Source organism: Schistocerca serialis, chromosome 9 (genome assembly GCF_023864345.2).
Source record: "Schistocerca serialis cubense isolate TAMUIC-IGC-003099 chromosome 9, iqSchSeri2.2, whole genome shotgun sequence".
Lineage (NCBI taxonomy): Eukaryota > Metazoa > Arthropoda > Insecta > Orthoptera > Acrididae > Schistocerca > Schistocerca serialis.
Window position 1 is genome coordinate 329,017,486 of NC_064646.1, and position 13,215 is coordinate 329,030,700.

At 37.7% G+C, this 13,215-nt stretch overlaps 1 protein-coding gene across 1 annotated transcript in view; it reads right to left on the reverse strand.

Annotated features, from left to right (window-relative positions):
• The window catches only part of LOC126419892 (uncharacterized), a 79,984-nt gene extending 77,912 nt beyond the window's left edge, over window positions 1-2,072 (reverse strand). The window contains exons 1-3 of the mRNA XM_050087156.1: window positions 1,996-2,072; window positions 1,652-1,829; window positions 1,342-1,496 (exon numbers count right to left, since the gene is read on the reverse strand). Of these exons, the coding sequence (XP_049943113.1) occupies window positions 1,342-1,496; window positions 1,652-1,829; window positions 1,996-2,050 (388 nt within the window). The 5' untranslated portion in view covers window positions 2,051-2,072. The remainder of the gene's footprint in view (window positions 1-1,341; window positions 1,497-1,651; window positions 1,830-1,995) is intronic.
• Between the last annotated feature and the right edge of the window lie 11,143 nt (window positions 2,073-13,215).

The window sequence follows — 13,215 nt, forward strand, 5'->3', positions numbered from 1 at the left end:
GTCTGGTGAATAACACTACCCACACCTCCATCCACAAGAACACCTGCACTAACCTCCATTTGCAGATCTTCCTGTATGGAATAAAGTAAAGACAGGGATTTGTGGTTGCTCAACATTACTATTTTTCAAATGGGGATGCCAAACAAAAATATCACAGACAGCAAATAAACAGCACAGGGCAAAGTTCTAACATTCAAAAACTGTCACATGCTACCTCCAAAGGTAAAGTTACCAGTTTACAAAGTAACTGAGAGAATCAAACTGAAATTGATATATCACATTACTATATGCACACTTGACAGCTCCCTAAAACATTGTAATATTAGTACAACAAACACATACAATTTCATATTTATACCAGTCAGTCAAGCAAAGTAAACTATTTCATCAAATCATAAAAAATCAACATGAAGTGCTGAGAGAGGGATGACGTATGCTTTTCTCGCACACTGGGTATTGGTGGAAATGTAACAAGTATTATGAGAATAATTTTACAATTAACCCGTAGCTACAGTATGAAAACACATAATTAAAAAAACAATACTGTGCTATAAATTTTTTTAGAGATTAAGATCTAAATGAAAGAAACACTCAAGTATAAGTTTTATTATTAACCAACTGGCTTGTACAGCCGGTCGCAAGTTTCAAGTCCATTTTCACATTGCTGGCTGTGGGACAGGCTGACAAGCTACAGATGCTTCTTTTGTGTTTCTTCTTATCTATTAATAAATAGCATGAAATGTAATATACCACTGGAAAGCTGAGAAATGCATCTATTCAGTGGCATATAAGAGACTCAATTTCTTTTGATATTAACCAAGTTACAAGCATCATTTTCGAGTTTTGTTAGGTTTAGCCCCCCCCCCCCCCCCCAAAAAAAAAAAGTCCCGTCAAGAAAGCTCACTCCAGATATTGTGTAGTGTGCAAAACAATGAAGAAGAAAAGTGATTTGCAGTATGAGTGTGAGAACTGTACTTTTCTCGGGTGTATCATACAAAATAAAAATTCTGAAAAGTATTATCTTCACTCCTCATCACGTCAATAAATAATAACAGATTTATAAAGGATTCCTATCAAACAAATATAATATTTTGAGAAAAGTATGTAAGATGAAATATGCTGATTTTCGTATACTTATATAGCAAATATAGTGTTTACTGTACGGAAAAGATATTAGTACGTCAGTGGGTTAAACAGCACCAAAATAATGACAGACTGTTGTACACAGACATAGCTGCGAAAGCAGATTTCAGAAAAGTTAAAACGTAAACTAAGGAATCAGTGTTAACGGATATCATAACCAACAATAACAACACAAGCGCATAGTTTCCTTGTACTTACTGTTCTTCACACTAACAAAGGCGAATGCACTTAAGGTAACTCTTCCTAATTCCTCGACAGCTTCGCAAGTGTAGTTACCAGTATCTCTTTCCTGCAGGTTTTGTATTAGTAAATTTGCTTCGTTCCACATTTGTTTTATTTGTACTCGATGCTTACTGCAAATTAAACGAGTACATCTACGTTTAAGAAACACTCCAATGTTATTGTTCATGTGAATTACTCAAACTACTAATTAAAAGTATACACACTACACATTAAATGTAACTACATTTAGCCTCAGAGGTAGACACCATAAGAATAACAGTAGCACCTGTTCTGTGGATTGAAGGGCAATCGCCAGGTTATGTTAAACATTGGTGTTGGTTTGTTCTCTTCAGACACAACTTTGCAGCTAATATTCAGCGTGTCTCCAACCCGTACAAAGAAACGGGCAATCTCCTGCAGCTGTGCTGGGATCACCGGCGTAGGTTGAAAAACTAACTCGTATCCTATGGAAGTTTACAAATACATAATAACTAACTCTCTTACCATTGCAAAAAAATGAGTTATTCTTGTTACTGGGCGAAAATAAATGACTTAAATTTTAAAAAGTTTCATATACTACATACATAATATTAATTCCGACAGAAAACGTTGATAATAACTGATATTTACCTTTACATTGGCAAAGTATAGAGCATGTACACAACAATAACATAAATAAGGCCATGTTTAAAATCACAGCCTATGAGACAGAGATTCTACTGAAGCTGACACAAAGATGCAGATAACATACTGATTACGCCTGAACTTTTTTGCAAATAAAACTCGCGATTCAATTATGTAAATGTTTACAGATAAGAAGCACAGAAACGTAATACGCCATAAAGCTCGGAAATAATCTGAACGCTTCCATTTACATCAACGTGAAGCTACAGCATCATGGCAAACACGTAGTAGCAGATAGTAGCCTATTTATTTGTGGCAAGTAGTTTTTTGCACCGATATGCTTGTACTTAATTCATGTATTCGTGACATTTCCTTGGCAGCTCTAATGATTAATCGTAGATGCCTAATGTAAGCTCAAAGACATGCACTAAGAATAAAATGTGGTGCTCCCCCCACGACCATCTTGTAAACATTTATTTAAGGAGCGTTACAGTACATTTATTCCTTCATGAAATTTATTATAAACAATCCATTGCAGTTAAAGAGGAACCATGATGTACACAATTACTGCACAAGAAGAAAAAATGACATTCATTACTCCACACTGAGATTGTCTGCAACCACTGAAAGACAGACAGATAAAATTTGAAGAAAAATAGAAAGGTTTATCACAAAAAACTGCTTCTATATCGTAGAAGAATATCCATTATTGTAATGCGCAAAAGGTAGCGGGTTACAACATGTAACTCGCTTCAGCAGCCTAGACTTTTTATTAAAAAATGAAACGTCTAAATGTTCAGCATGTAACCTTATTTACAAATTAATTTGTGATTCGAATGTAAAATAACTTGTTCGACGCCATTATGATTTATAGGGCAAATCATCCATGGAACATGAAACTAACTAATCACAAATTGGGCAACAGATTGCTGCATTTCACAGTACAAGACAGATCCGCATGTAACGACTTGAAAATGCCCGCCCACATGTCTTCCGCACCACAGACTGACGTTGGGTGTGGACAGGAGATTTCAGCAGATACGAGACAGACTTCAAAGCTGAATGAAGAGGTTAGCAAAACAACTCAAATACGTAAATGTAAATCGCATCTGCGCAGGCAAATAATAGTGTGTGGACAAAAGAGCGCCCTAAATCGTCGCACGCACTTTCGTTGTCGCAGAATTACTGCAAACCTTGGACGCTGTTCCTCCACCATCCCTGAGTTCGACCCAACAATTACTGATTCCATTTCGGTTCTTAGAATTGAGAAAAATCTTAAAAGGTACTAGCGATGCTGCTCCTGGATATGACAATATACACTATGGGAAAGCTAGTCGATCTGCAAGACAAAGCTTTACATAACCTGACTGACATCCACAATCAGATATGGGAAAACGGCAAATTACATGGCGACTCGCACACTTATGTAATTGATACCATACTCAAACCTGCCAAATATCCTGATTCAGCCAGTTCATATCGTTTACGCACTCTTTCTTCGTGTGCGCTCAAAACTTTAGAAAGAATCTTGAAACGCCGATTGGACGGTTATTTGAGAGTAATTCCCTTATTCAAGGTTCGCAATACGTATTTCGAAAAGTAAGAGGTACAATTAACAGCCAAAGTCTATTACTTATGGACGCAGAATACAATTATGCTTCTAATCGCTACTGTTTTCCGATGTTTCCAGTGTGTATGACAGCCTGAATTTGAACATTTTTATACAGTAGCTCCAGTCGATGGGTGTTCCATATTTCATTATCTGTAAACATTACTCCATCTTTTGGCAACATCTAATATCTGTTAGACAATAGGACAATATCTTGTACAGACCACACGAGGTCTGCAGAAGAATGCTGCAAGGCTCCATTTTGAGTCCTGTTCTCTACGCACTGTAAAAATCCTGAATTAGGTTGAAGATATCTGTCTGTACACTTTAGCTCTCAGCCTGATAATGACATTATTACAGTTAGACTGAGTGCAGATGTGCTTTTCTAGTACACATGCAGATCTGCTAGGCACCAAGTCTTCAGTGATTATTTTTATACTGCAGTGATGGACAATAACAACACCCGAATACAAGTAGGACCTTTTACTATTCACTTTAGAAGCACAATCAAAAGGACTGGGCTCGATGTTGACAGCAGACTGATGAGGGTGTACCACATATTTATTTATCCATATACAAATTTCTTTGTATCGATGTCATCATTATACATACATATGTACATTATTTTGTCACATAAGATAATGAAATACAAGCTATATATCATAAATTCATTATATATATATATATATATATATATATATATATATATATATATATATATATATTACACACACAATTTATCATTGAATTACATAATGCAGAAGAACCTGCTTCAATCAAAAGAAATAGATCACAAGACTCCTCTAATACTTGTATGGGTAAATTACAATCTAAAATGTTCACTTAATAATTGATTAACCTGATTATTTATTTATGCCAATTTTATGCTGCATGAATTCTCTAATCGAGTAAAAACTATTTTTTAATAAATTATCTTTAAGGAATGCTTTAAATTTCCTTTATGTTTTAGTTTTATTCATTCTGTCTGGGTACAGGCAATTACTGTTTCTGGTTTGGTGATCATGTATGCAGCTATGCAGGAGAGCTTCTGTAAAGTTTGGAAGGTAGGAGACGAGGTACTGGCAGAAGTAAAGCTGTGAGTACCGGGCGTGAGTCGTGCTTCGGTAGCTCAGATGGTAGAGCACTTGCCCACGAAAGGCAAAGGTCCCGAGTTCGAGTCTAGGTTGGGTACACAGTTTTAATCTGCCAGGAAGTTTCATGTATGCAGCTGTTTGCTAAATATTAGTCAATATTTTTGTGAATAAAAACAGTAGTTTGTGAGATATATTCACTTGGGTTTGCCAGAATACCCCATTTTTTAAATAGCTCACTGCAGTGTGCTCTTTTGTGACTTTTGCTCATTATTCTGATAGCTCGTTTTTGCAATCTGAACACATATTTCACATTTTGGGCATTTGCACCCCAGAATGTTATGCTGTAACTTATTATAGAATGTATGTGTGCAAAGTATGTCATTCTCTGGCATGAACTATTGCACACAGTAACTAATATTCGTAAGGCATAGCATGTTGTGCTGATGTTTTTTCTCCAAGCATCCTAATATGTTCATCCCATTTTAATTGTTGATCGACATACATACCCAAAAATTTTGTGCTGGCTACACACCATATGGTTTCATTTAGAACTTTAAGTTTTATCATATTTGGTTTTTTCTTTATATAGAAGTTTATGTTATTAATCTTTTTCACATTAAGGGTTACTTTGTTGTTATTTGACCAGTTGTTAACTGACATAAGTGCCTTTTCAGCTTTTACATTTAACACTTCTGATGTCCTGTCCGTAATTATTATATTGCTGTCATCAGCAAATAACACTGTTTCACCTTGCGTTATCCACTGTGGGAAGTCATTAATATAAATAAGAAATAGTACTGGGCCTAACACACTCCCTTGAGGTACTAGTGTTCAAATATTCTTCATCTGAAAGGTTTTTCACTAAATAATTTTAGATACTTGAAATTTGAGATATCTCCACCCTCTAAACTCTGTCCACAAGGTAAGATCTAAACCATTTAGTTACAACCCCCCTGATTCCTAGTACTTCAAGTTTACCTAGTAGTATTTCATGGTCAACTGTATCAAATGCTTTACTGAGATCTAGGAAAATGCCTGTTACTTGTTCTCCTTTATCTAGAGCTTCTAGAACTACTCTTGTAAATTTTTCTGTAGCTACCTCTGTTCCCTTTCCAATCCTTGAAACCAAACTGTTCTTTGCATAGGAGTTGGTATTTATTTAAGTAGTCCATAAGTCTGTTTTTCATAATAGTTTCCATTATTTTTGAAAAAGAAGACAGCAATGAAACTGGTCTGTAATTCTCTATATTTTCTGTTTCACCTTTTTTGTGTATGGGAAGCATTTTTGCGTGCTTGAGATAATTAGGGAAGCAACCTGATGAGAACGACTTATTTATAATGTCTGCTAAGGGTTCTTTTATGCTGCTAGTGCAGTCTTTTAGTATACACATTGGAACTTCATCTAAACCTGTGGATGATTTACTTTTGAAATGATTGCCTCTCCATTGGTGGGTAGCAGTAGCATTATGTGAGATACTTAGTTGTTTGCTATTGTGTGTTGTGTTTTAGGAAGCTTTCCTTGCAGTTTTGTTGCTATATTACTAAAGTAGTTGTTTATAAAGTTTGCCAGGCCCATGGGATTATCTATTAAACTACCTTTATTTCTACGAGGGTTGTTTTTTAAGTAAGGGCCGTTCGCGCGTATAGTCCCGCAGTTCGCGCGGACGCCGCAACAAGCCACCGCGCCACTTGCTGGCATCCTTCCCGTTCACACTGATGCAAGTTGCAGCTCTGTAGCTGACGTGTACGCATTGCTGTACTACTTTATAATGTTTACGATTATTGGATCGCCCGCCGCGTGTGAGATACGGTCAGTGATACGTTTTTGACCGCGAGAAGCCTATATCAGCTGCAGAAATTCATTGTCAGTTAACAGAAGTTTATGGCTTGAATGCAATGAGTGAAGGTAAAGTGCATCAATGGGTTAGAGAGTTTAAAAATGGCCGTCAAAACGCCTGTGACGAGGAACGCTCAGGCCGGCCCTCTGTGATCACTGATGATTTGGTGGCTGCAGTCGAAACAAAGATTCGTGAGAACAGAAGATTCACAATTTCCACTATTTCTTTGGAATTTCCACAAGTTTCAAGATCGGTTTTGTACAAAATTGTGTCTGAAAACCTAAACTTTAAGAAACTGTGTTCTCGGTGGGTACCCAGACTCCTCACAGAGGACCACAAAGGGAAGAGATTTGCCACTTCATTGGACTTTTTGATTCGCTACAAGGAAGAAGGGGATGACATGTTGAGTCAAATTGTCACTGGAGATGAAATGTGGGTATACCATATCACTCCCGAAAGCAAGCGACAAACAATGGAATGGCGACACACAACCTCACTCGTCAAGGTCAAAGCCAAACAGGCGCTGTCAAAGCGTAAGATTATGGGAACTGTGTTCTGGGACCGGCGCGGTGTTTTGCTAGTGGACTTTATGCCACGAGGAACGACAATCAACTCAGATGCCTACTGTGCAACTCTAAAGAAGCTCCGCAGAGCAATTCAAAACAAAAGGCGCGGCATGCTGACAAAAGGAGTTTTGCTCCTGCACGATAACGCTAGGCCTCACACCTCTCAAAAGACTCGGGATTTGATTGATTCTTTTGGCTGGGAAGTTTTGGACCATACACCGTACAGCCCCGACCTTGCTCCTAGCGATTTTCACCTTTTCCGGTACCTGGAACACCATCTTGGCGGGCAGCGCTTTAGTGACGACGATGAAGTGAAAGCGGCCGTGAACTCTTGGCTGTCGGAGCAGGCGGCCGAATTCTTTGAAGAGGGAATTAAAAACTTTGTTGTACGGCATGACAAGTGCTTAAATAAACAAGGCAACTATGTAGAAAAATAGGTAAAAGTGTATAGAATCAGAAAATAAAAGTTTTTTTACGAAAGTATTTCTATCTTTTTTTAAAAATAAAAACGGCCCTTACTTAAAAAACAACCCTCGTAATTTTAAGTTCATCTGCTTTGATTTTGAGTTACCAGTTTCTTGTTTTACTATATTCCAAATGGCTCTGCTTTTATTGTTTGAGTTCTGTATGGTCTTTTCATTTTGAATTCTCTTTGCTCCTTAACAGTTTTCCGTATGTCCTCTTGTACCTGAAGAAAAAACTATAAGAAGGCTGGGTCACTCTTATCATTTTTGATAGATCTAAGATATTTGAGTGTTTCAGAGGATTTTCTGATACCCTTTGTTACCAAAGTCTTCCTACTAGATCCTCCAACAGAAAGTACTACTTTAGGAAATGTTTCCTCAAATTTTAACTAGAATATATTCATGAATTTGTTGAATTTTTCATTTACATGTGTTCCTGTTTATACTTCTGACCACGTCTGACCAGTCATCTGTGTTGCAAATTCACACCTTTTTGATTTAGAAAAAACCCTTCTGTAGCTAAGCACTTTTGCTTGTAACTTTGTAGATATTTTAAGTTTTGCACTTTGACCAAAGTGGTCTGATATCCCAAGGTTTTTATCAGTTAATTCACAGCATTTGTGGTTAATATCTATTAGAATATGGTTGATTATTGAAGATGAGTGTTTGGTTACTATTGTTGCATTTGTTACCCATTGTGAGATACCATAACTGTACAAGATATTCAAGAACCTGGTGCTAACTTCACCCACTTTCAGCGTATTGATATTTAAATCTCCTCAAATAATAATATGTACTTTAGGATTACATATTTTGTCCAACATTTGTATTAATTTAGTGAAAAAGGTTTCGACATCACTATTAGGAGACCTATATAAACACAGTATTACAATTTTTAAGAATATTTTGTTCTTTTAACTCTACTACTGAAAGTTCAAAATGTTTTTCTTCACCCAAAGAAATCATATCACTCCTAACTATGAACTTTTGTCCTTTTTTCACATAAATACGTGAGCCCCCACCCCTATTTAATATTCTGCTATAATAACATGCTAATTCATGAGAAGGTAAAGCTATGTATTCAATTTCAGATCCTTTGCACCAGTATTCAGTGATGTAGACTGTCAAGCTATCTATTGCTTCTAGTTCAATTTCTAACTGTTGCACGTTGCTCCTTATTGACTGAACATTCCAGTGAAATATTGTTAAATAATTATAGTTACTTATCTTGGGCGCTTCTCTTCCTTCCTTCTATTAAAAAATCCTTTAGATGGGAAGGAGGCACAGATCTTCTTTTGTTCACACTGCTACATGAGATATATTCTACTGTTGCTGCTGCTGTAGCTGTTGCTTCCTGACCTGTTTGTGGTAATGACACAGCTCTCATCGCTACTGTTGTTCTTATGTTCACTTCACTGCATCCTGAATCTTCTGTTACTATTGGTTTTGCATTCCTTGTTGTTACTGCTGTCGTAGTAGCTGTTGATGCTGACACTGATTCCTCTTCTGCCAATGTGATCAAAGCTGCTCCATTTGCAACTGTTTCTTCTGTGGCATCTAAATACTCAATATCCTCAATGGCCAGTTGCTGTTTGGATGTTTGAGTGGAATGTCTTCTATCTGGATGTTCTGCTGCCTCTAGTGGAATTGGGTTATGTATTTCACTGTTTATGGAAATAGTTTTCATTAACTCCCCAAGCTTTTCACATAAATATGACTTGCCTTTCTTGTTTAAGTGCATTCCATGTTTTGTGAAGCACATTATTTCCAAATCAGCTGTATGAAGAAAGAAAACATTGTCCATGGAACTGCAGATTTTTTGGTAGATCCTGTTGGCTTTCTGGATCTCTTTATTTACACAGGACCATTCTGGTAGATCATGCCTGTGAGTTAACCCTATAACAATAACATTTTAATTTTTTTTATTCTGTTTAGGACTGTCTTTAGTGTTCGATTAGCTTCTCTTAGCTCGTTTTTATAGATATCATTTGCACCACCGAATATTACTATGCACTGATTTTGCCATGTCTGATTACTATAATTACAGTCTTTTAAAATTTCTTTCATACAGTTGTTTGATGAAACCTGTAGCTGTGAGTCCATTCTGATATCGTATTTTTTCTGCTAACCCTCTTCCATTACAGTAGATAGCTGATTACCAAGATTGATGGATTAGTCAACACAATATTAGCGGTTTTCAGTGTATGATGGAGAGCCAATGCTGCCATCCTATTCGCCCACTACCGTGGCGTAATTCGTTCTGTATTGGATTATGTGTTACACGTTATATGGTAGTGCCCCAACATCTGTACCAAGTAGGATCGACACTCCACAGTACCACACTACGTGGGTTTAAGTGGGAGAAATGAATTTTTCATCTGCAAATGCACTTTTGATGAAGGTAAGAGAGTTTCCCCCCAACAGTGAAAAGGAATTTCTTGTCTCAGAAATTGGTGCTTAGTAGATCAGCGATTACAGACCAGCCTCTCCTCATAATCTGTTTCATTGAGGACGATGGGCATGATGACAGAATTTGAAGGAAGACGACACCCTATTAGTTCAGAGTTATAGACAGCAAAGAAAAGTGACACCTCTCATACCAAAACATTCTTTCCACCTGCATTTAGCTTGAGATAGAAAGTATTGCATAACCAATCCAAAACCTAACAGCATAGAGGGTCAGATACATCATCCACTTTTACTACTACAATCTCCCAAATGATTATATTAACACATCACACACAGACAGTTCCACCCCAAGTGAGGGCGCTAGCTTTGCTTACTTTTTGGGGGATATACTATACCGGACTCTGTTTAAGCTATATCATTAGCTTGCATCATCACTGCTGAATTTCTCACAGTTAAGGTGTTCTTTAGATATGTGGCAAATCAGTTTGGTGAGGAGTGCACAGGAAAATCTAAAAAAAGAGAAACAGGACTTGAAAACTAACCATCATGTGCTCGATCTACTTATGTTCATCTATCAGTGTGAAATCCATCGTAAACGTATCCATTACACATCAAAGTTCACTTTGGTATCTTATATAATGAGATTGTGGACCTCTAGGGGAAACGAAGTTTGATTGATGGCCAACTTTATTACACTTGTCTGCCCTCCAGATTTTGTTGTTGGTGTTAAGAAGCAAGTCTTCTACAAATTTTCAAAGATGTGGCAGCTCGCACAACTGTCAAAAGGATGACAATATGCAGAAATACAGATGAGAATTCCACAAAAGCAAACTACTTTTCACTGATAAAGCTATCTAGGTGACATACCACGACTATAACGCATGTCTAGTTGGGTCAAGGCTGTTATCCTTCACATCTGTATAGAATGGAAGTTCAGCCATCTCCATAATGTGAAGTATATGCAACTGAGGCCGCAAATGTCAACCATGTGATAATAGGGTCACTGAAGCTTCCTGGCAGGAAGTTTCATATTAGCACACACTTCGCTGCAGAGTGAAAAACTCATTCTGGAATTGGGTAATTGTTTTATGACAGACAACGGGACAAATTTGCTACAGTGTATAATATAGCAGTAATTCCACAAAGCCTGACAGATCAGTTACAGCAGCTATCCATTGTGGACCATGTCAGTATCACACAGTTTCTTCAAGAAGCAGGCATACAGTTAAAAATCAGATAAAAAACATCCAGCATGAGAAGTTACGGACATTAAGTGTGTTAAACAATCGGTGATCAGCAAGAGAGAGTTGATATTGATGTCGTCAATGTAACATTCATGCGAATTCATATGTTCAAGATACTCAAACCCAGTTAATGCAGAAACTCCTGTGAACATTTATTCCTCATTGTTACCGTCTTATTTTTCTCTAACTACAGTTGTTCAAAAGTTAAACTGATATCATGTTACTCTGAATTCTAAAACGGTTGATATGCATCAGTGCTTACTGCGAAATTTGTTGAAAAACATCTGCACCACATACATTTGTGGAAAGTTAAGAAGAAGGACAACAAAAGTGGATATAAGAAAGCAGGCGCTTATAATTCTTTAATGGAGAAAATAAGAGTAGTTGCCAACCCCCATGAACCATGGACCTTGCCGTTGGTGGGGAGGCTTGCGTGCCTCAGCGATACAGATAGCCGTACCGTAAGTGCAACCACAACGGAGGGGTATCTGTTGAGAGGCCAGACAAACGTGTGGTTCCTGAAGAGGGGCAGCAGCCTTTTCAGTAGTTGCAAGGGCAACAGTCTGGATGATTGACTGATCTGGCCTTGTAACACTAGTCAAAACGGCCTTGCTGTGCTGGTACTGTGAAAGGCTGAAAGCAAGGGGAAACTACAGCCGTAATTTTTCCCGAGGGCATGCAGCTTTACTGTATGATTAAATGATGATGGCGTCCTCTTGGGTAAAATATTCCAGAGGTAAAATAGTCCCCCATTCGGATCTCCAGGTGGGGACTACTCAGGAGGATGTCGTTATCAGGAGAAAGAAAACTGGCTTTCTGCGGATCGGAGTGTGGAATGTCAGATCCCTTAATCGGACAGGTAGGTTAGAAAATTTAAAAAGGGAAATGGATAGGTTGAAGTTAGATATAGTGGGAATTAGTGAAGTTCAGTGGCAGGAGGAACAAGACTTCTGGTCAGGTGAATACAGGGTTATAAACACAAAATCAAATAGGGGTAATGCAGGAGTAGGTTTAATAATGAATAGGAAAATAGGAATGCGGGTAAGCTACTACAAACAGCATAGTGAACGGATTATTGTGGCCAAGATAGATACGAACCCCACACCTACTACAGTAGTACAAGTTTATATGCCAACTAGCTCTGCAGATGACGAAGAAATTGAAGAAATGTATAATGAAATAAAAGAAATTATTCAGATAGTGAAGGGAGACGAAAATTTAATAGTCATGGGTGACTGGAATTCGAGTGTAGGAAAAGGGAGAGAAGGAAACATAGTCGGTGAGTATGGATTGGGGCTAAGAAATGAAAGAGGAAGCCGCCTGGTAGAATTTTGCACAGAGTACAACATAATCATAGCTAACACTTGGTTTAAGAATCATGAAAGAAGGTTGTATACATGGAAGAACCCTGGAGATACTAAAAGGTATCAGATAGATTATATAATGGTAAGACAGAGATTTAGGAACCAGGTTTTAAATTGTAAGACATTTCCAGGGGCAGATGTGGACTCTGACCACAATCTATTGGTTACGAACTGTAGATTAAAACTGAAGAAACTGCAAAAAGGTGGGAATTTAAGGAGATGGGACCTGGATAAACTGAAAGAACCAGAGGTTGTACAGAGTTTCAGGGAGAGCATAAGGGAGCAATTGACAGGAATGGGGGAAAGAAATACAGTAGAAGAAGAATGGGTAGCTTTGAGGGATGAAATATTGAAGGCAGCAGAGGATAAAGTAGGTAAAAAGACGAGGGCTGGTAGAAATCCTTGGGTAGCAGAAGAAATATTGAATTTAATTGATGAAAGGAGGAAATATAAAAAAGCAGTAAATGAAGCAGGCAAAAAGGAATACAAACGTCTCAAAAATGAGGTCGACAGGAAGTGCAAAATGGCTAAGTAGGGATGGCTAGAGGACAAATGTAAGGATGTAGAGGCTTATCTCACTAGGGGTAAGATAGATACTGCCTACAGGAAAATTAGAGACCTTTGGAGATAAGAGAACG